General features: G+C 46.5%; 2 protein-coding genes and 1 long non-coding RNA gene across 4 annotated transcripts in view; 2 read left to right on the plus strand and 1 right to left on the minus strand.

Annotated features, from left to right (window-relative positions):
- The window catches only part of GDAP2 (ganglioside induced differentiation associated protein 2), a 60,390-nt gene extending 51,722 nt beyond the window's left edge, over positions 1–8,668 (minus strand). Inside the window, 2 exon segments of the mRNA XM_028502752.2 lie at positions 1,190–1,417; positions 8,492–8,668. Of these exon segments, the coding sequence (XP_028358553.1) occupies positions 1,190–1,356 (167 nt within the window). The 5' untranslated portion in view covers positions 1,357–1,417; positions 8,492–8,668.
- On the plus strand, positions 5,084–8,312 carry LOC118498086. Its single transcript, XR_004900617.1, has 2 exons — positions 5,084–6,008; positions 8,208–8,312. It is a non-coding gene; the product is annotated as an uncharacterized LOC118498086 (long non-coding RNA).
- An 82-nt stretch (positions 8,669–8,750) lies between the features above and the next one.
- WDR3 (WD repeat domain 3) overlaps positions 8,751–21,243 on the plus strand; it is a 29,445-nt gene continuing 16,952 nt past the window's right edge. The window contains exons 1-10 of one of the 2 annotated variants that reach the window (XM_028503077.2): positions 8,751–8,822; positions 10,645–10,731; positions 12,209–12,410; positions 13,389–13,598; positions 16,005–16,123; positions 17,613–17,691; positions 18,464–18,559; positions 19,481–19,591; positions 19,777–19,878; positions 20,313–20,410. In XM_028503077.2, coding sequence (XP_028358878.1) covers positions 12,240–12,410; positions 13,389–13,598; positions 16,005–16,123; positions 17,613–17,691; positions 18,464–18,559; positions 19,481–19,591; positions 19,777–19,878; positions 20,313–20,410 — 986 coding nt within the window. In that variant the 5' untranslated portion in view covers positions 8,751–8,822; positions 10,645–10,731; positions 12,209–12,239. The remainder of the gene's footprint in view (positions 8,823–10,644; positions 10,732–12,208; positions 12,411–13,388; positions 13,599–16,004; positions 16,124–17,612; positions 17,692–18,463; positions 18,560–19,480; positions 19,592–19,776; positions 19,879–20,312; positions 20,411–21,243) is intronic. The other variant, XM_036015091.1, reaches the window with a different exon arrangement.

Genomic DNA, 21,243 nt, shown 5'->3' on the forward strand with positions numbered 1-21,243 from the left:
TAGATAAGTAGAACAATGGATAGATGTTCCTCTCTTCCTCTTTCTCTCTGAAATAAATTTTTAAAAAACCAAAAAATCCTACCCTCACTCCCTTCACAACACTGGTTTTGCTGGCTCACATGCTTAAGCAATAGCAGAAAAATAGTTGTTCCTGACTCAGAGAGAGATGGCATCCTAGGTAGATTTTAATGCAATTGTTACGACCCTAAAACTAACAAAACCATGCTGTTCCTTTGCTTACTTCCTATATGTTTCATTGTAACAGAATGCTTATAGTGCCAGAAGTGGTTGGTTTAAAGAGTTTAGACACAGCCATTCTTAATGGCCCAAAAGTAGAAATAACATAAATGTCCGTCAACTAATGAGCTGATAAACTAAATGTGGTATACCCATACAGTGGAATATTGTTGCAATTGCTCATAAAACATCACACTGAGTCACAATCGATTCAATTACATTAAATGTCCAGAACAGGAAAGTCTACCTAGACGATTAGCTGTTGGCTAGAGCTGAGAGGCTGTGTGTGTGTGGAGGGGATTCGCAGGGGGAGGGAGGGACAGCTGCTGATAACGGAACCTCTGGTTGACAAAAATGCTCTAAACTTGACCATGGTGATGGCTGCACAACTTTGTGATACACTTACCACTGACTCGTACAATTTAAATCAGTGAATTGTATTTTAATAAAGCTTTTGATAAAGATGAACGTATTACCACTAATATATTCAACAACACAGACAAACTTTCAAATATGCTGAATAAAAGAGGCCAGGCTGAAAAAGGGTACACGATGCCCTTTACATAAAATGCTGGAAAGTGCAAGCTAACCCATGGTGGCAGAGCGATGGCTGCTTGGGGAGGCAGACGCAGGGAAGGGCAGGGTGGGGGTCACAAAGGAACACACACAAAAACTGGGGGACGGGGTAAATATTTTCACTAGCTCGACTGTGGTGATGGGCTCACGGGTGTATACCTATGTCAAAATCTATCCAGTTGTGCACTTTAAACAGGTGTAGTTTATTGTATGTCAATTATACCTCACTAGAGCCGAGTCTGTCCAGGCAAAGCAGTATTTCGAAAATGCTAGGGCTTACAAAAAAAACTTAGAAGAAAGTCCGAGTAAAAAGAACTTGTGAAGAAGCTCTGAGAGAGTATGATCATATCGAGATGTGATTTAATGAGAGAATTACCAAAGGACCACTTTCCCGTTGATGTTCCTGTTGTACAGAAAAGGCGATCGAATAGTGTCTGTGTCGGCTGCAGTGTCAGAAGCGCTTAATTCATCTTCGCAGGAGTCTCCCCAGCTTGGCAGTGTATCCACATCCACAAACTGGGAAGGTGCCCCCAAGGGATCCATGGAATGGGGACTTCAGCTGGTCTTTTCCCAAATCCCTCGGCAGTTCAGTCTTCACTGGAGACTTGAGAGAGAAGAAACGACTGTTTTACAGAGGAGCACAGACACCACTTTACTTCTGTTAGAGCAAGTAACAAAACTCCACTGTGAAGTGCTCTGACAGCACACTGTGCTGTTACAGCCACGTACACAGTCCATAAAAATCAATGTGCAACAAAGAATTTTTTCTTTCTACTTTTTCCAGCATTTTTAAAACAGGAAGAAAGAGGGATTATTCAAGCACAAATTATTTTCAGAGAGTTACAGCCATTAAAATGACCACATGCCCACCAGTTCTCCTTTCCAGAAACACAGACTACTCATTCAACACTCACTGAGCGTCTGCTTTTAGGGGGGAAAGTGCTAGGTGCTGCAAGCGAGACGAAGGCAAGTGATGCGTGCAACCTAAGGAGCTCAGTCCGGTGATAATATGGACGATATACTGAGAAAGACAAAATGAGAGGCAGGGAGGTTACTTCAAGTCAGAGATAATAAAGCTTTGAACTGAGTAGAGAAGGAGATGGAGAAAGGATGGATTTAGGAGACAATACACGAAGAAAGAATTAACGGGATACAACAACTTGCAGGATATGGTGCACGAGACACACATGTGGCCGAGGTTAGTTGTACAGAAATGCAGAAAGTAAAAGAGGACAGTGATAGGAAGACACACAGCATCAACTACTTCAGAGAGGTCATGAGAAATTTAACACGAGAAAAGGATACTTCATTTGCCAATAGGTCAGAGAGCTACTTCAGTAAAAAGGCAGATTCATCCATTCCACAAATCCCTGTGAGTGTCTCTCCTGTGTCAGGCATCGCAGGCACTGGGGACGCACTGGCTAAGTAAGAAGAGCAGTCCGTGCCCTCACAGAGGTTGTGCCTGCTGGAGAAGAACTGGTAAACCACAGTCAAACAAGCAAAGCAGCTGTCTATCAGAATGACTGCAGGAAACGAGTACTGGGAGAGAAGTGGTGAGAATACAAGTAGCTAAATTCAGGGACAGAACAAGTCCCGTGAAGCCCTGGAGGGCGTTCCAGGCAGAGGAAACAGCAAGTGCAAAGGCCAAAAGGGCAGCGGGGCTTGAGCCACTCCGGGAAGAGCACAGGGGTTGGTCTGGCTGGAGGAGAACGAGCTGGGCACGGAGCGGTAGGTGAGGAGGTTGCTGTGAGAGGGAGAGGCCAGGTGACACCGTTTGTATTCCATAGTAAATTTAGATCTTACTGTAAATGTAAGTGCATCTTGATGGAGATAATGACTTAATATAAATGGCTTCTGAAGAGTATGCTAGGGACCAAGAGCAAGGGCAGAGACCAGTAGAAAACAACTGTAGTAATCTACTGTATGTGAGACAGTGAGGCAGGTGGCCAGAAATGGTTGGATTTGGAATATATTTTAATGCTAGAGTCAAGATTTGCTAAATGAATATGAAAGGTGAGGGAAACGAACAGAATCAAAGATAACTCCTACATGTCTTGCTTGAGCAACTGAGTAGATGGTCATGGTATTTACAGAGAGGGGGAAGGCTGGAGAACGTTGTGGAGTGAAGTGATAATCCATGTGTTTTTTCCTTTTATGTTGTTTGCATGTGTTAAGTATGAGATGCCCATTAAACGGCCAAGTATTTATGTCAAACGTGCAATTGACTATATGAGGCTCGAGCTCAGAGGAGAGATCAGGCTAAAGATATAAACCTGGAACTCTCGGCATACAGACAGTATTTAACGCTTTGGGAACTGGACAAAATCACCGAGAGAGAAAATGCAGACAGACACAAGAGATCCCAGGACTGAGTCCTAAGGCAGAATTCAGAGGTTGGAACAAGGACAAGTCAAACAATGAGATGTGGAAGGACTGACAAGAAGGGAAAGGACACCGGGAAGGTACAGCAGCCTCAAAGCCAAGTGAAGAAGGTAATTCAGGAAGAGAGGACCGGAAAGGATCAGCTCCTGAGAGGCTGAGGAACAGGGCTGAGACTTGACTGGTGGGTTTGGTAAATGGGAGGCTGCCAGTAACACTGAACACACGTGAGCGCTGACCAGGGAATGACAGCTGGCAGGTGAGCTTCTCGAGAATGTTTCTGTGTGATCCTCATGTTTGTTGTTAAGAGCTGCGGAGAACAAACATGACCTTCTACACCTAATGCCTTGGTGTTTCTTGCTGAAGACGCGGGGTACTAACACTGCAGACATGGAGTGAGCCACGGACCTGCCACACGTTGCTAACCCTGAACCAACACTGTGTGGTAGGAAACGATGGTTTATGGAGCTTTCAGAAAGGCCTTGTAGATTATTACACTGTTAATGGTGGAGCTGGACCTTGGTCCTCGCATTCAGATAAGAGAATTCAGAGCCAAGACTCTAGTGAAAGGTTTATTTAGCCCTTTTAGAAAGAAAGTCACAGAGGCAGAAGTGAGCCAGCTGGACTGCATGGACACTGGAAACAAGTTATAGGGACAAAAGAAGGACCCCTGGAGCTAAGGAGAAAGCAAAAGATACATGCCTAAGGAAGAAAGTGGGGAAAGGCACAGGTGAAAGAGAGAGAGAGAGAGAGAGAGAGAGAATGAGAATGCACACTAGGGTTCCTGCTCTTCGGGGTTTGTTTTCTAAAAGCAGGACACTTCAGGGGAGGTCTCAGGGGCAGATCTCAATAGAACATTCATCAGCTCTCCAGTGTGTCCTCTCCAGGTCTGGTCTCTACTGACTGGTGGACACCAGGGTCGGGGGCTGCTGATCATCTAATGCTGATGTCAGCCATGGGGTCACTGCCTCTGGTTTTGCTTCTTTTCTGGGCCTGGAGCCGAAACAAAACTAAGGCCTAGATGTCACCTGAGTGTGACTAAAACTCTGTCTCTGTGGCTTTGTTCCCAGGATTATTCAATGCTGATCAGGGCCTCACGGTCCTGCGGGCTTAATGCTTAACTAAGCGAGTGGTCCTGCAAGGGCTTGTATGGGAGTGTTTGAGGCTGTTCTCCGCCCTCCTCGTTCCTCCTCTACACGGGTCTAAATTAAGGACATGCCAGGAGAGGAAAGGTCACCCTGGGGGTGCGGTCCTAGACTGTAACAACTGCTTCTCTAGTTCTGCCCCTAGCCAGGCACCCGGGACTTCCTGCCCTGGGGACGTTTGGTTCCTGGCCTCTCACTCCTCCTCCACTCTCGCAGGTCTAACTGCCCGCTCTATCAGCACCATGATAAAACTGCTCGACACGATGCTTTGTGACATTAAGTACCCCTCTGATGTTACTTGGAAATAAACTAATTTTATCCAGAAGTTTGTATTTAGTGCACCCAATGGGCCTTGGAAATGGGAGGCACCCCCAGTTCTGCTGACCTGTTCGGGAATATTCAGGCTTGAACTGCAAGGAGGCTGAGCGGAGGACAGCGCAGACCGCACTCGCCTTCCACTTGACTCGTCCTCTCAGAGACGGGACAGCCCCAAGTCAGTTCTCCTCCACAGCTTGACCTCTCCTTCCCTTCAGCCCGCCTGTCCTCAAAAACTTTTCCTACCCCGTTTCTCCAGAAATGTAAACTCCTGTTTTCACCACTTGACTTCTGAAAAGTAATCTGTTTTGCAGCTCTGCTTCCTTTTCTTCCCTAACCCCAGCAGTTCTGCTCCCATCCCATAACAATGCTAAGACCGCCCTTCCCACAGCAACAGCAGCTCCCCAAACGTCAAATCCAAAACAGTGCAACTTCCAGCTGCACTTACTACTGACTGTTCCCTTCCCGGAACTCTATTATTTTCCTTGACAGTACACACCAGGGGTTCTTCTTTATCTCCAAACTCATCTTGTCAGTGGAATGTGTTGGATCTTCTTCCCAGACCTTAAAAGCCATTGTGACCCGGGAGACACTGGATGTTAAAGGAGCAGTAGTCAGGGGGCTAGTCAGGGGGCTTTTCACGGGGCAGAGTTCAATGGCACTGTATGGGCAGTTAACCGAGGGGGAATTCTTTTTCAGTTCCAGCTCTAAACAGAAGTTCATTTTTCCAACCAAAAAGAAATGTCAGTCTCCCCTACCCCAACACACACACCTCGGCAACAAAGTGAATGGAGCCCCGAAGCCAAGCTAGGCAGGAAAATCTGATTCCTGATCCCAAAGGAACTGTGATTTTTAACATTCTTGGGGTCACAGACCCCTCTGAAAAACCACAGGAGTTAAAGACCCTTTCACCACCCAAAATGTGAGGACATGAGCTCATACAAGCACAGGCTTGCAAATAACTTTGAGAGGGTTCCCAGACTCATTAAGAACCCCAGTGATGGGAAGATGCGGAGGGCTCAGGTGAGGAGGGAGAGTGGAGGAGGGGAAGGCTCCAGTGAGGTATGGCTATAGCCAGAATTTTGGAGAAATGAGGAGCAAGATTTTTCACTGAAAATCAACTGATGAGTTCTGTACTTTAAACAGGTTCATAAGCAAACACTAAACTTCAGTATTAAAAAAAAAAGGCTCCTGAAAAAATCCATTTCTGTCCCAAGATCAAAAAGTCTACATGGAACAAACAAGATTCCAGAATGGATCATACCTCCTCTTTCTGTAGCCATGCTATCTTAAGGGTTATCTTCAGTTCCTTCATGGATGAAGACCTGAAGACTCTATGTATCCTTAATAACTGAAGTACATAATGAGTACGGATGGCTCTAACCACACTGTAGCTTCTCTTTTTTCTCAGTCTTGTCATCTTTTAGTTTAAGTCCTCATTTAAAAAAAAACACATTTTGTCACCCTTTATTTAAGAAGTCCTTCTAAATAGTGTTTTATGTGACTAACTGGATTGGCTAGAGAGATTAGATTTTTATTGTTCAAGACTGAACAGAGCCCTGGCTGGGTAGCTCAGTCAGTTAGAGTGTCATCCTGATGTACCAAGGCTGCAGGTTCAATCTCCGGCCAGGTGGAACAACAAAATTGATGTTTCTCTCTCTCTCTCACTCTCTTTTTTAAAAAAAATTTTTTTAAAGGACTGAATAGAATTAAGCTGAACATCTTGGATCGCTGTCTCCCAACAACCTGATAGCTGTCTGGATAAAAAGAAAACGGTATCATCTTCCACTGGAAAACAAGAACTCTAAATCTGTTCACTCGTTCTTCAGAATCCTTACACTGAGGAGACAGGGCTAGATAAAACTACAAACAGAATCGTCCTTGCTTTTGACCTCCCTTTTTGACCAGCTTGATTTTACCGCTTTTGCATAAATGACAGGTTTAACATTCTTTACCTTTTTGTATTTCAATATTTAAAACTTCAGGGTCCCCTAGTTATTTGTGTACAATACCCCTACCCCAACATTTAAATAATTAGATCTACTACATTTAAGTCATTCCATGCAAATGAAAATAATGGAAAAACAAACAAGTGTCCAAACATGTCAACAATAAATACAGTATAACAAAAACATTTCAAAGCCATGTCAGTGGCTCAGGCCAAATTTAACACCATCATTCAAAAACATCCAAAGCACATGTTGTAACAGTGTGTTAGTCGTACCACATTCATATGAAAAGAGCTTTATTACTATTTCCAATTGTAAGTATCAATACACTGAGCAACTGAAAACAAATTAGAAACCAGGGTGATACCCTTGTATAGTGTATGTATTGGGAATTTTGTAAAATGCATATTCTTAGCACTCAGTCACAGTTACTCTTATACCAACTTTTATTAAAATTTTTTTTTCCATTTGTGGTTGTCCTTTCCTATAATATTTAACATTTAATATAAGAGAATTTTAAGGTAAAATCATGACTCATTCAAATATAAAAATCAATATGTGTTCAAGATTTTATTTAACTCACAAGAGAACCAGGCAGATGAGAGATAAAGGCAATCCCAAAGCTGGGTACATTTAATAAATCAGGAATATCGAAATGAATGTACAAGGTAGTAAAACTTCCACTGAGCCTCTAAGAGAACAAAATTTGCATGTTTAGACAAAAGGTATTTAGTACTGACCTTAGTTATCTACAATTTACACAGTTGTAAAATGGCTTTCTTGGAATCGGATAACCCAAGGGGTGTCATCCAGTTAATATCTAGGCAAGTAAGTTTTCTGCTGAAGCAGACACACATCTATAATAACACAGTGCACACTACCTATATGGCATATTAACCACACACACTTAAATGTTCCCTTTCCTACCAAACTTTTTGAAATAGACTGTCACAATTTCCTCACATTTATCCAACCCACAGCAATCTTGTTTCAAAACATCTATACTGCTACATCTATCTACAGTCTCATGATACCCATTCTCTACTATTGCAATTTTCTTGAATACGGAAGACTAGCTGGGCATGCCTTAAAAACTCAAGAAACTTCTGAAGAAAATCAGACAATGTAGATAAAAGTCTAATTTCTAGGCTAGCTGCAGACATCTTGTTCAGTAAGAGAAAACAGAGGCTTATTTCTTTTGTATAAGCGTACGCGTTAGCTTTCATTTTCCACAGCTACGGACACCAGGATTCATTTCTAAACACTTCTATGCAGCCCAAGAGCGGGCAGAACTGCAAGAGAGAAAAGGTAATTCCCACTCGGTAACAGAGCACCTAAGCCTCAACTGCGGAGCAAGGAGGAAATCAGCCCTGGTCACTTCCCCCTCAAGCGGTTAGGGAGCGAAAACACAAAGCCAGACCAATGTCACTCCAGGGACTGCGGGGATGCAGACAATTCGGCACGCAGGGCTCATCGCCCACCCAGCCCAGACTCGAGCTGCTCCCGGTTCGTGCAGCGCCCAGTCGACCCGGCGGCAACACAGACTCCACTCTGACGCTATAACCAGCAGGGCTCCCGACGCTCTATTATTTCACCTGCACCCCAGGGCGCGCGCCTCTCCCGTGACTCCAGCACCACTGTTCCCGTGCCCGCGTCTGCCTACCCTCTCTGTTCTCCTGGACAAGACGTCCCCGACAGCACCTCGGGCGAGCGGAGCCCAACAGCTGGGGGAAGACGCGGCAGGCTCCTTCTTCTACAGACTGACAGAACTGAACCCCACCCCGGACCCCCAGCCCGCGCCCCCAGCCGGGACCCAGCCCCCGCGCGCCCCGCCGCGCCCCCGGCCCGGTCGGCCCCGCCTCCCCTCCCGGCCTGTGCCCCGCCTCTCACAGCACTCCGGCGGTCCCATCCGGGCGGCAGGCGAGGCGGGTTAAGCTCCTCGTAGAAAGCCGCCGAGCGGCATTCCGACCACCCTTCCGAAAGCTCGGCGGGTAAGGAGAGACAAGTGCCAGGAAGCTGGAGCGACCAGCTGCAAGATCTCTGGACTGCGAAACACTGACTTCCGTTCCCCAGTCGGCGCTCGCCTATCAGGGGCCGGGTCTTACGTTATTTCCGCCTCGGAGGCTCTGGCAACGCCGGGCGGAAGAGGGTCGGGGAGCGGTGCCGGAAGGGGTGGGTCTGTGGGCAGGTCCGAGCGTCAGGGAGCCTCGTGGAGGTAGAGGTGAGTGTGGGGAGGCGCGGCGGCGGAATACCTTTGGTCCGCTACTCTAGCTTGGCTGGTCCTGGCTGAGGCCCTCGTGGTGCCTGCAGCGAGCGAGGCGGCGTTGGGAATTGTGTCGGTCCTTCGGGTGGAGGGATACCTGGACGATCGCGCACCCCACCTCCATACCTGGAGGCCGTCGGCGTACGCCGGGACTGGCGCGTGCCGAATAGAGTTTCCTGACCCCGCGCGTGCACTAGCCCGCCTGAGGATGTTCGGGCAGCGTCGTCCGGGTGCAGAATCCCTCTCACCCTCTCCTGATTGATGAATCAGTTTAGGGACGTCTGATAACTCTATTACCACGCCCCAGCCCTTCCTTGCATCGTAGAAGCAACCTGTTTTGAGGGGGCTGTGTGTTAGGAAGCAGGGATGGTAGGGTTGCCGGGGAAAGTTAGGTCGTGAGCGCTCTCCAAAAGGCGTGGAGACCTGTGCCCATGAGACAAGTGATCGATGCCACGTTGTATGGAAGATGAGTATTGAGGCATTGGAAAAGGCTTTGAGAGTTGGATCTGCCCCGAGGGAAGTGGGCCTCAGGATAACGTTGATTAAAATAGGTAGACGGGAGAATGCTTGTTGTTTTAGGTGACAGGAACTATACAAGGCAAGGTGGCAGGACAAGGAAGGAAACCAACTAGCTTGACGAAAGGATAAAGAGGGATAGGTAGGATGAGTTCTTGGAAACTGCAAACAATTTAGCCTTTTCAAGGGTTTTGGGGTAGGGACAGTATGTGAAAAGGTTAGGATGGTAATATTATGACTTTTACACCTAAAATCAAGTAGCTATACTACTTTAAAAAAATTTATTTATTAGCGCGGGCTGGCATAGCTCAGTGGATTGAGCGCGGGCTGCAAACCAAAGTGTCGCAGGTTCGATTCCCAGTCAGGGCACATGCCCGGGTTGCAGGCCACAGCAACCGCACATTGATGTTTCTCTCTCTCTCTTTCTCCCTCCCTTCCCTCTCTAAAAATAAATAAGTAAAATCTTTTGAAAAAAAATTATTTATTCATTTTCAGAGAGGGGAAGAGAAGGAGAAAGAGAAACATCAACGTGTGGTTGCCTCTCACATGCCCCGGCACTGGGGACCTGCAACCCAGGCATGTGCCCTGACTGGGAATCGAACCAGCGACCCTTTAGTTTGTGGCCCACACTCAATGCAGTGAGCTACACCAGCCAGGGTAGTATTAGGACTTTTAAATGAAAAGAGTAAAAAACATGCTGGTGGAGGTGCTATATGGAAAACTAGTGCAGGAGCTCAGTGATAAAAAGAGAACAGAAAGTGGAAAGAGGGAAAAGAATCCCACTTCAGAGAAACAACCAACTAGGTGGAAATTTCTGACAATAGAGGACAGAGGCAGAGAGAAGCAGTTTGGCGTAGTGGTTAAAAGAAGAAATTTTGGAGGTGGACGGGATTGCAATCTGGCTTTGCCACTTAAAACTCACTGCATGTATTCGTGCTAGCGGTTTCACTCTCTGCCTAGGGTCCTGGTGTTAAAATGGAGGTAAGAACAGTACCTACCTTGAAGGTTATAGTGAAGAATTTTTTTGTACTTACATTTACAAGGTGCTAGGTGTTTTTCTAAGTGCTTTACATATACTAGTAACCCATTTAATAAACAGAATTGCTATGTATAACTAAACAACTGTGTATGTTTACTCAGTTACATATCAGTTACCATATACAGACAGTCCCAACTTAGGCTTTTTCTATTTTACCATGGTGCAAAGATGATACACATTCAGTAGAAACTGTACTTTGGATTTTGAATTTTGATCTTTTCCCAGGTGAACTAAGTACATGCCGAATGGTCTTCTCGTGAGTTGGGTGGTGGCAGTGAGCTGCAGCTCCCGGTCAGCCACGTGACCACAAAGGTAAACTACCCGTTGTGCCCAAACAGGCTGCTGTAAGTGTTCTGTGCATATTTAAGGGAGGCCGGGCTGAGCTGTGATGTTTGGTAGGTTAGGTGCATTAAATGTGTCTTCAACGTACAATACTTTCAACTTACAATGAATATATTGGGATGTTCCCCCCATTGTAAGTTAGGAAGCATGTGTAGTAAGCACTCTTTAAGTCTTGGCTGCTATAAAATATTTTTTGTTAAGGAGCCAACAGCTTCTACAAGGTTTTGAGCATGAGTGGCTAGGAGGTTTCCATCTCTTAAAGTCATAAGAAAATAAGAGGGATTCAGGAAGCAAGGTAGGTTTAGCTTTAGACATGTTAAATGGGATGCTGCAAAGTATTCGAGTGGGGATGTCTAGTTAGTAATCACGGGTGTGGACAGAACTGGAAATAGACGTGGGACTCCCTGGGCAGAGGCGGGCTGTGTAACGTCTCCCAGGGCAGTGCTGCAGGAAGACTTGGTAGACAGCCTGGAGCCATCGTGAGGACCAGCTGCAGGGAAGGAATAAGGAGAATGGGGAAAATACCCGTCAGATGGCCCAGGTTACTGGGATTACCACCTCGCTGACACCATCTCTCCTTGATTTTTCACTGGCTTTGTGTTGGTTCCTATGATGAGGAAAAGGGGGCCACTAAGCTGCCTGGGAGTTTCGAGGCCTGCTCTTCACTTCTCCGTATCAAGAGCAGATGGGCTTGGCTTGTCATTTCCTTCATGTATCGTGTCGTGTATCCATAACCAGTGTTTCCCATGAATTTGATTTGGTGCAAGAACTAAGGCATCTTTCGAAGATAGTGTGCCAAGTGCCATACCCTTTTCTGTGCCAAGGGGAGGTGGCAGCCCTGACTTGGCAATCAAGGGCTATGCTAGGACAATAGATCTCAAAGTGAAGAACCAAAAAAATCTTGGGGTCCCCGCAGACCTACTAACTCGACATAGACTTTGGGGAGGGGAGGGAGCAGTGGGTCCCTGCCATGTGTTTTAAGAAGCCCCCAGAGGATCTGGATACTTGCTGCGGTTTGAGAACCACTGTGCCAGAAGGTCAGTGCCGCGAGGCCAGGTATTTTGTTTTCCCATGTCTCTGGCATCTACAACAGTGCCCGTCTAATTAGTGAGTCTGCAGGAAATGTTCCCTGACACGTATTTTCAGTCTCAGGCTCCCAGTCTCAATGTAACAACTTAGATGGGGGTCAAATGGGCAGAAGCTAGTTGCTCAGCTGCACTGAGGCCCTGTGTCGGGTGTCTGTGAGAGGGGCGTGGCAGTGTGACCGGTCTGCAGCTCGACGAACGAGGGCGTGCATGTTGAATCGTCAGTGAATAAAACATTAAGATGTCCAGGTATTTTATGTCACGATTTATATAGGTTCACCACATGAGAAACAGTTGGTGTTTGCTAGCCTCCCAGAACCAAGGTGCCCAAAGAACTGAGTTGTCTTCATTTGCCTGCGCAGCTGCCTCGCCTGTGGTCTGCGACCTTTCGACATGGGTCTCACCAAGCAGTACCTGCGCTATGTGGCCAGTGCGGTCTTTGGCCTAATCGGCAGCCAGAAAGGCAATATTGTCTTTGTGACCCTTCGTGGTGAAAAAGGGCGCTATGTGGCAGTGCCAGCCTGTGAACACGTCTTCGTCTGGGACCTAAGGAAAGGAGAGAAGGTGAGCCAGAAGTCCCCAGGGTCGGCGTGGACGTGTGGGTGTGTGAGGGTGGAGAGGCAGAAGAGCGGGCGCTCTGATTTATCAGGCAGAGGTTTTTTAGGTGTGCGCCCCTGGGATGGACATCCTGGTGGGGGGGGGGGGGGTGAGATGGCCGGGTATCAGGTTCTCTGGTGTCGTTCTGCACGGAATTCTGAGAACCACAACCAAAGAGGAGCTTACTTCTTAGGTATCTATTTGTAGTGATATTTACAGGTCATTATTTGTAATTGTTATTCCCCACATTTGTCCCTAACTTACCACTTCTCTATATGCAGCTGCGTCTACTTGCCCTTGCGACCAGTTACAAGATTTAGGCATTTAAAAGGCATAGTTCTCTGCTGTGTTGACTGAATCTTTTTTTACTTACACAGATGAGGCCCAGGGTTGTTAAGCTAGCCTTTGATACTTTATGCAGTTCTAAATTCCAGAAACCTACCACTTCTGCCAAACCGCACACAGGCATTTTGACCTTGCCCGCTCACTGTGGCTCCCAAGAGGTTAACATGTTGATGCTTGTTGCTACACTGAGTCCTTTGAGGATAAAACATGATAGTACTCTGGTGCCTTGTAGGTTGGTTTCTTAGAAGATGAGGCCCTGTTAGTGCAAGGCTGTGTTTATAACCCTTTATGGGAAATCATTTCGTGCTGACGTAGGGTAAGGATTTAGCAATTCATTCCATTGCCTGGGGAATTTTTGCATGTCTTATGCTAATGTGGAGCTTCAGATAAAGTAATTTTACTTTTCCTTGAATGTTTTCATTGCCCACTATAAATAGTAATTCTTACCTTAAAGTACTTCAGATAGATTGCAGAGTTTCATTTATGAGTGATTTGGAGTTATTGGTGCGTTTAGTTTTATGGTGCCTGATTATTCATTCCCACACTTTCCCCTGGTGACTCACTTAACTCCTGTACTTTTTTTTGATTCTGTGATTTCAGATCCTCATCCTTCGGGGGCTGAAGCAGGAAGTCACGTGCTTGTGCCCCTCCCCAGACGGGCTGCACTTGGCTGTGGGCTATGAGGATGGGTCTGTTCGCATCTTCAGTCTCCTGAGTGGGGAGGGAAACGTGACCTTCAATGGGCACAAAGCAGCCATCACCTCCCTGAAGTATGATCAGCTAGGAGGCAGGCTGGCTTCGGGGTCCAAGGTGAGACCTTTTATTGGGTGCCCAGGCTGAGCTCTGGTAAAGGAGTGTCAGGCCTGTGCTTCTGTGGGACTTTCACAGAAGTTGTTGGGGAGACGATGGGCATGTCGTGTACAGAACAGGGGTGATAGCTGAGACAGAGTGAGGAGGACGGGTCTGAATTGGGGATCTTTGTGCTCCCGGTCACATTATCCAATCAGAACCTGTTAACTATGGGAGCCCAGTGAGGATGCGCGTGGTCAGTGCTGCGTAACATCGGTGTGGAAGTGCTACCCAAACAGTGCACAGCGCAAACACTGGGGTGGAAAAGGACAGACAAAATGAGAATTCTTTTCTGATGAGTTTGGTAAGATGGGTAGCTTTCCTGTATCTCAAAGTTAGAAAATACAATGTAAAAGATTCCATTTATAATTGAATATTAAATAACAGAAAAATACCACCGGGAAACTGAAGAATGCAACAGAAGGCTTTAGTAGAGGCACGAACCCTGCCCTTCAATGCGGAGACAAAGTATCGGAAAGATGCTGTTGTTTTAAAAAGAGTAGAAACACCAGAATTTTGGGAAAGAAGACTAATAAAAGAGGGTTTTAGTTTTGTTTTCCCCTAGGGTTAGATTTTTTTAGGAGATTTCATATGTTAAAATGCATTATGATGCCATAATTTAAAGCATATCATTTTAATCTGCTATTGATACAAAATAGGTTATTGCAACCCAAAGAGAGTCCCAGAAACAAATCTGCTTTTCTATTCCTAGTTAGTATATTTCAGAGATATTTCTGATGAGTAGAAAAATGACGGATAACTTATAAAACGTTCTTCAGACAATTGGCTATGTGGGGGGATATTAAATGAAGTAAAAGCTTTACCTCATTCCATGCACTAAAATGAGCCACAGGTTAAAGACAAACACTATGGAGCAGGAAGTGTTTTAAGTAAATCAGAAGATACATGGGTAAGTGTGCGCCCGATACGGAGGTAGAAAAGGGCTGCGGTCACATCCGGAAGAAGGGCGCTATAAAGGAGAAAAGACCGGTGGATACGAATACTTAAATTTAGGACATCTGTACATTGGAAAGTACATAGGGATGTTGTTCAGGGTGAATCCTAAGAGTTCTCATCACGGGGAGAAAATATTTTTTCTTTTTTTTTCCATTGTCTCTTGGTGAGAAGACAGGTGTTAGCCCAGCCTGTCCGGTCACCATTTCACAGCCTGTGCACGTCACACCGTCGGGCCACACACCCAAGACCCGTCCAGGGGTGTCGGCCACTTTGTTCTCAGTACAACGGGGCAGGGGGGAGGGAGGTACAGGACAAAGACAAGGGAACGTGTATAATATTTTCAACATCAAAAGGAAGGATTAATATCATCTGTCTCTTAACAACTTACAATCGAGTAAGAAATAAGACCTACGTAGACAAAAGTCATGACTTGGCAGTTAAAAGAGGTGCAGGTGGCCAGTCGTGGCCACAGACTGGGTACAGGATCTCTCACCGGTACCCAGAAATTCAAGTCAGAGAGATCGAGGCAGCATTTTTAACTTGTGAAATCGGCGTGGTTTTGGGGAGACCGATGATGCTCAGAGCCGATGTCGTGGGGAAGCAGGCTCTGTCATCCACACCCCCGAGGACTCAGAGGTCAGCACAGCCTCTCTGGAGAGCACCTTGATGGTGTGAATTACAGACCTGAAAAATAGAGATACCTTTTACCTGGAGAACTTCCCCTCAGAGTGTTTATTCTGGTCAGATATATATATAAAGATTTATGTGCAAGAATGTTCATTTTCACATGTTTATAATGGCAGAATACTGGAACTACCTGAATGGCTAAAACAAAAAAATTTAAATAAATTACGGCGTATCTTTAGGATTATTGTGACTGAAAAAGGAGAGAAGCCTGGAAGGACATGAAAAATGGGAATATACTAGATGGAAAAGGGGGAAAGGTTTGAGAACCCCAGGAATAGCGTGGTGCCAGTTTTCTACCGGGAGAGCAGCACCCTGAGTGTGCAGGGTCCGGCACCAGTAATGCCCCTTGTTGGCTACAAAATCAGAAGCATGCACTTCTGTAACATAACAGCGTCCCACTCAAGCCCACCGTAGGACATTTCAGGTGCAATGCTCACATTAGAACTGTGCGTTATTCTACCCACTTTAGTGCCCTGCCAACCACTCAAGCAGACCTTCCGCCGGACCGGTATCCACAAAAACTGGAGCAACATAAAACAAGATGCCTGCGGTCATTGTATCTGGAGGGCAGGATTAACTGGTTTTTATTTCCTCTGTACTCTCCCGTGTGCTTTCCAAGTTTTCCACGAGGACTGTAGATTGCCTTTGTCACAGAAACATTGCGTCCCGCTGTCAGGCCCCACGTGGTGAAGGAAACACTTCCCTTGTGTTCAATCTCTTTAGGACACGGACATCATCGTGTGGGACGTGATCAATGAGAGTGGCCTCTACCGGCTCAAGGGGCACAAGGATGCCGTCACACAAGCGTTGTTCTTACGAGAAAAGAATCTGCTCGTTAGCAGGTAAAGAAATAGCAGTTTCACTTCCAGCTCTTTTGTAGGTGAACTCACCAGTGAGGGTTTTAAAGAGAGAGTTTGCTCCGTTCCTTACTCGTTTCTCAGCCTTCCACTCAAGCTCCTGCGGTGCCTTCCTCTGCTCTTCGCCTCTCTCGCTCCTCCCCCCTCCCCCCAGGGTCATAGCAGCCACCCAGAGTTATTTATAGCATCGTCCAGTTCCGCTTCCTGATCTGTCACTATTTTCCCCTGATACCAGCTTTTCCGTGTTCCTTAGCCTCTTGACCTGCCTTCTGTGGCATGAGCTGTCCACTCTCTGGACCCAGGCAGTCAGGAACGCACAAAAGGAAGCAGTGGGCCCACGTGACTGCCAGGTGTTTGACTCGGCCCGTCTTTTGAGAAGAAACATACTTCGCATTTGGGCTTTCTGAGACTTACTAGGTTGAACCCTTTGAAATTTTCATTTGTGTGGGTCAAAATGATAGGTTGGGTATCAGCAGTTTTATATTAACCTAACATAGTAACTATCATTCCTAAGGAATGGCCACCCAGGAAGGTTTGGGACGCTGAGGTTGGCCAGGCAGTAGTTGGCAGAGCCGCAGGGACGACTCGGAAGTGGTGAAGGGGCAGCGACCGCTGTGCCGGGGCGGCCGGTGCCGTGGGGAGGATGCAGGACAGCGCGGTCCCTGCGGACGGCAGGTTCAGAGCGGGAACGGATCAGTGCAGCTCCAGCTCCATGGAACATCAGGGCCACAGCTCAGGGAATGGAAAGGAGGTGGGACTGTGTAGGAAAGACTTTGTAAGTCAGGTTTTAGTTTTGTTTTTTTTTCCCCACTGTGGTCATGAAGGAGGATTTTGTTAACTTTGCATTCGTGAGGAAGCAGGGGAGAACAGCGGTCACTGGCAGAGAAATTAAGAGCCACTTCATGGGCGGTTTTGAGAGTAGTGCTGAGGAGCCCGATTTGGGGTCTGCAGAGAACCCTGAACGGGTGGGAACCTGGCAAATCGAATGATCTGAGAGTGTTGGCTATGACGAGGGAGCAGGAATAGGCAGGGAGGCCAGCTGAGGAGCTGTCAAAGAACCCAGGCAGTAGGACTTCCGTTCGGGAGGTGCCCAGAAATGGAGTGGGGGAATGAAGGATGAGTGACATCACGGAGCTGGCATTTCCAGGACGAGGAGCCTGAGGACTCGGGAGCAGGCATGGTCTGCGGAGCGTCTGTGTTAGACGGTGTGCAAGGGGTTCGTGCCGTGACGACGAGAGTGACAGGCAACAGACCAAGTCACTTTTGTGTTTATGGATGAAGCATTATTTTCTGCCTACAAAGCCACATTGGAGAGTTCAGATCCTTTACTTTTTCAAGGAAAGCTTGGGTAGGATAGCGGCATTGGGCATTATTGCTGTGTGTTATCTTTTCAAGGCTACACGAATGAGACCTTGATCTCCCTGTTGGTTTTGCAATTCTTCCTAATGAGAGTTTGTCCTGTTTCTTCTTTCAGTGGGAAAGATACCGTGGTGAAATGGTGGGACCTTGACACCCAGCACTGCTTCAAAACGATGGTGGGCCACCGAACTGAGGTACGGGTCGGCTCCCGGGCCCAGGGAAGGGAGGGCAGGGCCGGGGAAAGGCCGGTTTCCTCTCCGGTCCCTTCATGGCTGTCAGAATCGTCGAGAGACAGAAGTCGATGTAGTGGAGGAAGTACCAGCCATGAGAGCAGATACTGGCATTTACTAAAGATTGGCCTTGGATAAGTTTTTAATCCATGAATATGCAAATGGTGGTCCTTATACTCGTTACCTGAACATAGATCTCTTCAGTAGAGATCACGAAATATAATACACCTTTGCATCTTACTCTGTGCTTTGCTCGCACCAGGCTTTCAGAAACACACTTGGAGTATATGAGGAGAAAAAGCCAGTTAGGTTCTCTGGCTATTGTTTTGTGGCAGTGCTGCTATTCTTACTGTTTAGTTTTTGGATATTTGAGGCTGAACATTATATAATAGAAATGAATGGAGCTCCTTTTACTTGCAAGGCAAAGAAAGATCAGGCTTAAAAGTCTTCATTGAGTGGGCTCTCGTTAGGGTTTATGCTAAACAGCCATGCTGTAAATTTAAGGACGGGACTGCAGAGGAATGTCTAGCTGTTACATGGACGACAGTTTTACCACGGGCCATTCTTCCTTTGTAACCGTGGAATTCTTCTTAGTATGTGTTGAAAGGGTTGCCTTGATCCTAGCTTCTGCAAATGCCAAAGAGATTTCACTACAATGTACTAAAGCTTGGGCTGTAACATCGTACATCCTAGAGTCTTAAAAGTTCTGTTATTTGAATCCGCTTATACGCTGTAGGTGTGGGGCTTGGTTCTGGTGTCGGAAGAAAAGCGACTCATCACAGGGGCGTCTGACAGTGAGCTGAGGGCTTGGGACATCGCCTACCTGCAGGAGGTAATTGCTTGTTTCCGATTGGGCGCCCAGGTGCCTGTCTTGGTAGGCAGGTTTAGAGGCTCATTGACTTTAGAGTGAGATGTAATCTTTGAGTCCTTCACACGGCATCATGGGAATTGCAGAAATGCCATCACATCGATAACCCACCACCTGCAAAGAGACCCCATTCTGCGCTCCACAGCCCTCAGTGACTTGGGCTCAGAAGGATGGCTTTGGGCATGTAGCTTCTGGTGATGCTCGTGTTTTAGTTCATGGGATTCTTAGCCTGATATTTCTGGACCTTTGGGTACCTGTGGTGGAATTCAGATACCTGTGACCCTTTCCCCTCAAACAAAAATCTATGTAAAGTTTGTGCATTTATAAATGTGTATATTCTGAGAAGATCTCTTGCTTGCTCTCAGATCCTCAAAGGTTGTGTGAGGAGAAAAGGTTATACCCCTTAGCGGTAGCTGCAGTCAGGTGCGTGGTGTGTCCAGTAGCCATTCCAGTGGCTTCTACGTCAGTAGGCTTATTTTTTCTTTATTGAAGGAGAAAATGTAACCTCCCTTGCAATGCCTTTGCAATTCTGAGTGCCAGTTAAAATCTTTCCCTCTAGAATACAGTAGATCTTTCAGCCGAGAAGGTTTAAAAAGTTAATGAAGAGTCTGTCATCCTTTTGTCTGACTCTTATTGCTAAACAATAGTCTCCAGAAACTCCAGAAAGTTATTGGAGATAGTAGAGCGAAACAGTGTTTGGTTCGCATTTGTCCAAGTCAGTTTTCAGTACGTTCCAATAGATGTCCTTCTCCTGAGGAGGTCCGAGCGGAGACATCACTCAGGGGAAGTTATCTGTGGCCCACAGGAAAGGTTTCTAAGTCATTAGGGTTAAGAGTCACCTCCTGGGACGCATTTTTTTCAGATTTTCCTACTTTTATAAAACAGATTGAAGATCTGGAAGAACCAGAGCCCAAGAAAATCAAGGGGCCTGCCCCGGGAACACAGGACCTGCAGGACGCAGAGGACGGCACCGAGACGGATGAAGCTCCCGAGGATGTAACTCACTCGTGTTTCTCATCTTTAATTGAGCTGAGCGGTGGGAAGGCTGAAAATTGTCTCTAAATTTGGAACGCCCGTCGTCCTTGTAGGGAGTATCTGTGTCATCTGCATTTCTTGGACTCATGTCTTTTCAGAGGGTCGGCAGAACTTACACTAACCTTCACGTGTTGCTTCTTCTGTAGCGCATCCTCACGTGCAGAAAAGCTGGTTCCATCATGCGGGAGGGAAGGGACAGAGTCGTGAACCTCGCAACCGACAGGACGGGCAGGATTCTCGCCTGCCATGTGAGTACCAGGCATAGGGGAAGTAACAGGACAAGGCCGGGCCTTTCACGTGGGCAGTGTGGAGATGAGTTTTTCTCTGGTCGTGTTAAGAAATCATTACATGATCCTGTGTGGACCTGTAATCCCTGGCTTCTGAGAGCATAATGACAACAGCAGTTGCTGTAATTGTTCTTATTAGCAACCATTCGTTGGGTACTTGCTTTTCTAAGAGGTTTAAAAGCACTAATTCTTACTCAGTCTTCAGAGCAGTGCTGTGAGTAGGCGGCGGTGTCCACCCCCGTCACAGCGGGGACAGGGAGCTCAGGGAGACTGAGCTGTCCGAGGGGCTGCCACCAGTGAGGGGAGAAGAAGACTCGTCATGGTGTGGTCCTCACTGGGAAAGAGCGGAATCACAGATTGCCCGTCCTGGACTACATCGGCCTTTGTCTTTCTAGGGAGCCGATTCCGTGCTGGAAGTGTTCTGTATCCTTTCCAAAGAGGAGATTCAGAAGAAGATGGATAAGAAGATGAAGAAGGCGAGAAAGAAAGCCAAGTATGTTTCCTTAACACTTACTAACAATCAAGTATGCAGTGCCTCATAGTACTCATGGAAAAACTGGTTGTTTTTTTTAAGGACACATTTACTCTATTACCAATTATTGTTAAAAGCTAGAGATTTTGTGGCATGCTAGTAGTCTAGGTTTTAAATGTGTACTCTAGTACAGCAAACTATAACTAGTTTGCTCCTGAGTCTTGAACCCAGAGCCACACTGAAGTAGAAAGACCATACAGATTTTAAAAAATAGCATTCTAAATGCTTTAATTCTTGGAGGCTAGCTGTGTGTCCTCCGTGACAGCAGTCTGTCCTGATGGTAACCCTCAGGACTATGAGAAGGCTGGTTGGATGGTTATGTATGAAGTTTAGAGGCGATATAACCCCAAAATAGGTCATTGGAAGCATAGAAATCAGTTCCTCGGTTGAAATTCAGTAAGCCTCAAAGAAATAAGAAGTGGTCTGACTTGGCAACTCTTGAAATCTCCAGTTTTTCTGACGTGATTGCATTGCTAAGTGCAGGTTAATGAGTTTTCTAAAAGTCCTGAAGTTAGAAAACCGGCCAGAAACGTTTCTGTGGAATACTGCAGAACAAAGACTTGTCCCAGGAAGCTGTGTGGGCTGTTGCACCCAGAATCCATTTGCTGAGAATAGCCCTTCAGTGGAATAATGCCGTGTACTTATGACGCTGCAGTTCACAGAGCACTTCTACACACACTGCGTGTTAACGCTCCCGGTGATCCTGTGTGGTCAGTGACCCTCCAAGATCACTCCGATCATTGCTGTCCGCCAGAGCGTGACTCGAGTAATAGCAAAGCTTCTTCTAGGAACGT

This window comes from Phyllostomus discolor, chromosome 14 (genome assembly GCF_004126475.2).
Source record: "Phyllostomus discolor isolate MPI-MPIP mPhyDis1 chromosome 14, mPhyDis1.pri.v3, whole genome shotgun sequence".
NCBI lineage: Eukaryota > Metazoa > Chordata > Mammalia > Chiroptera > Phyllostomidae > Phyllostomus > Phyllostomus discolor.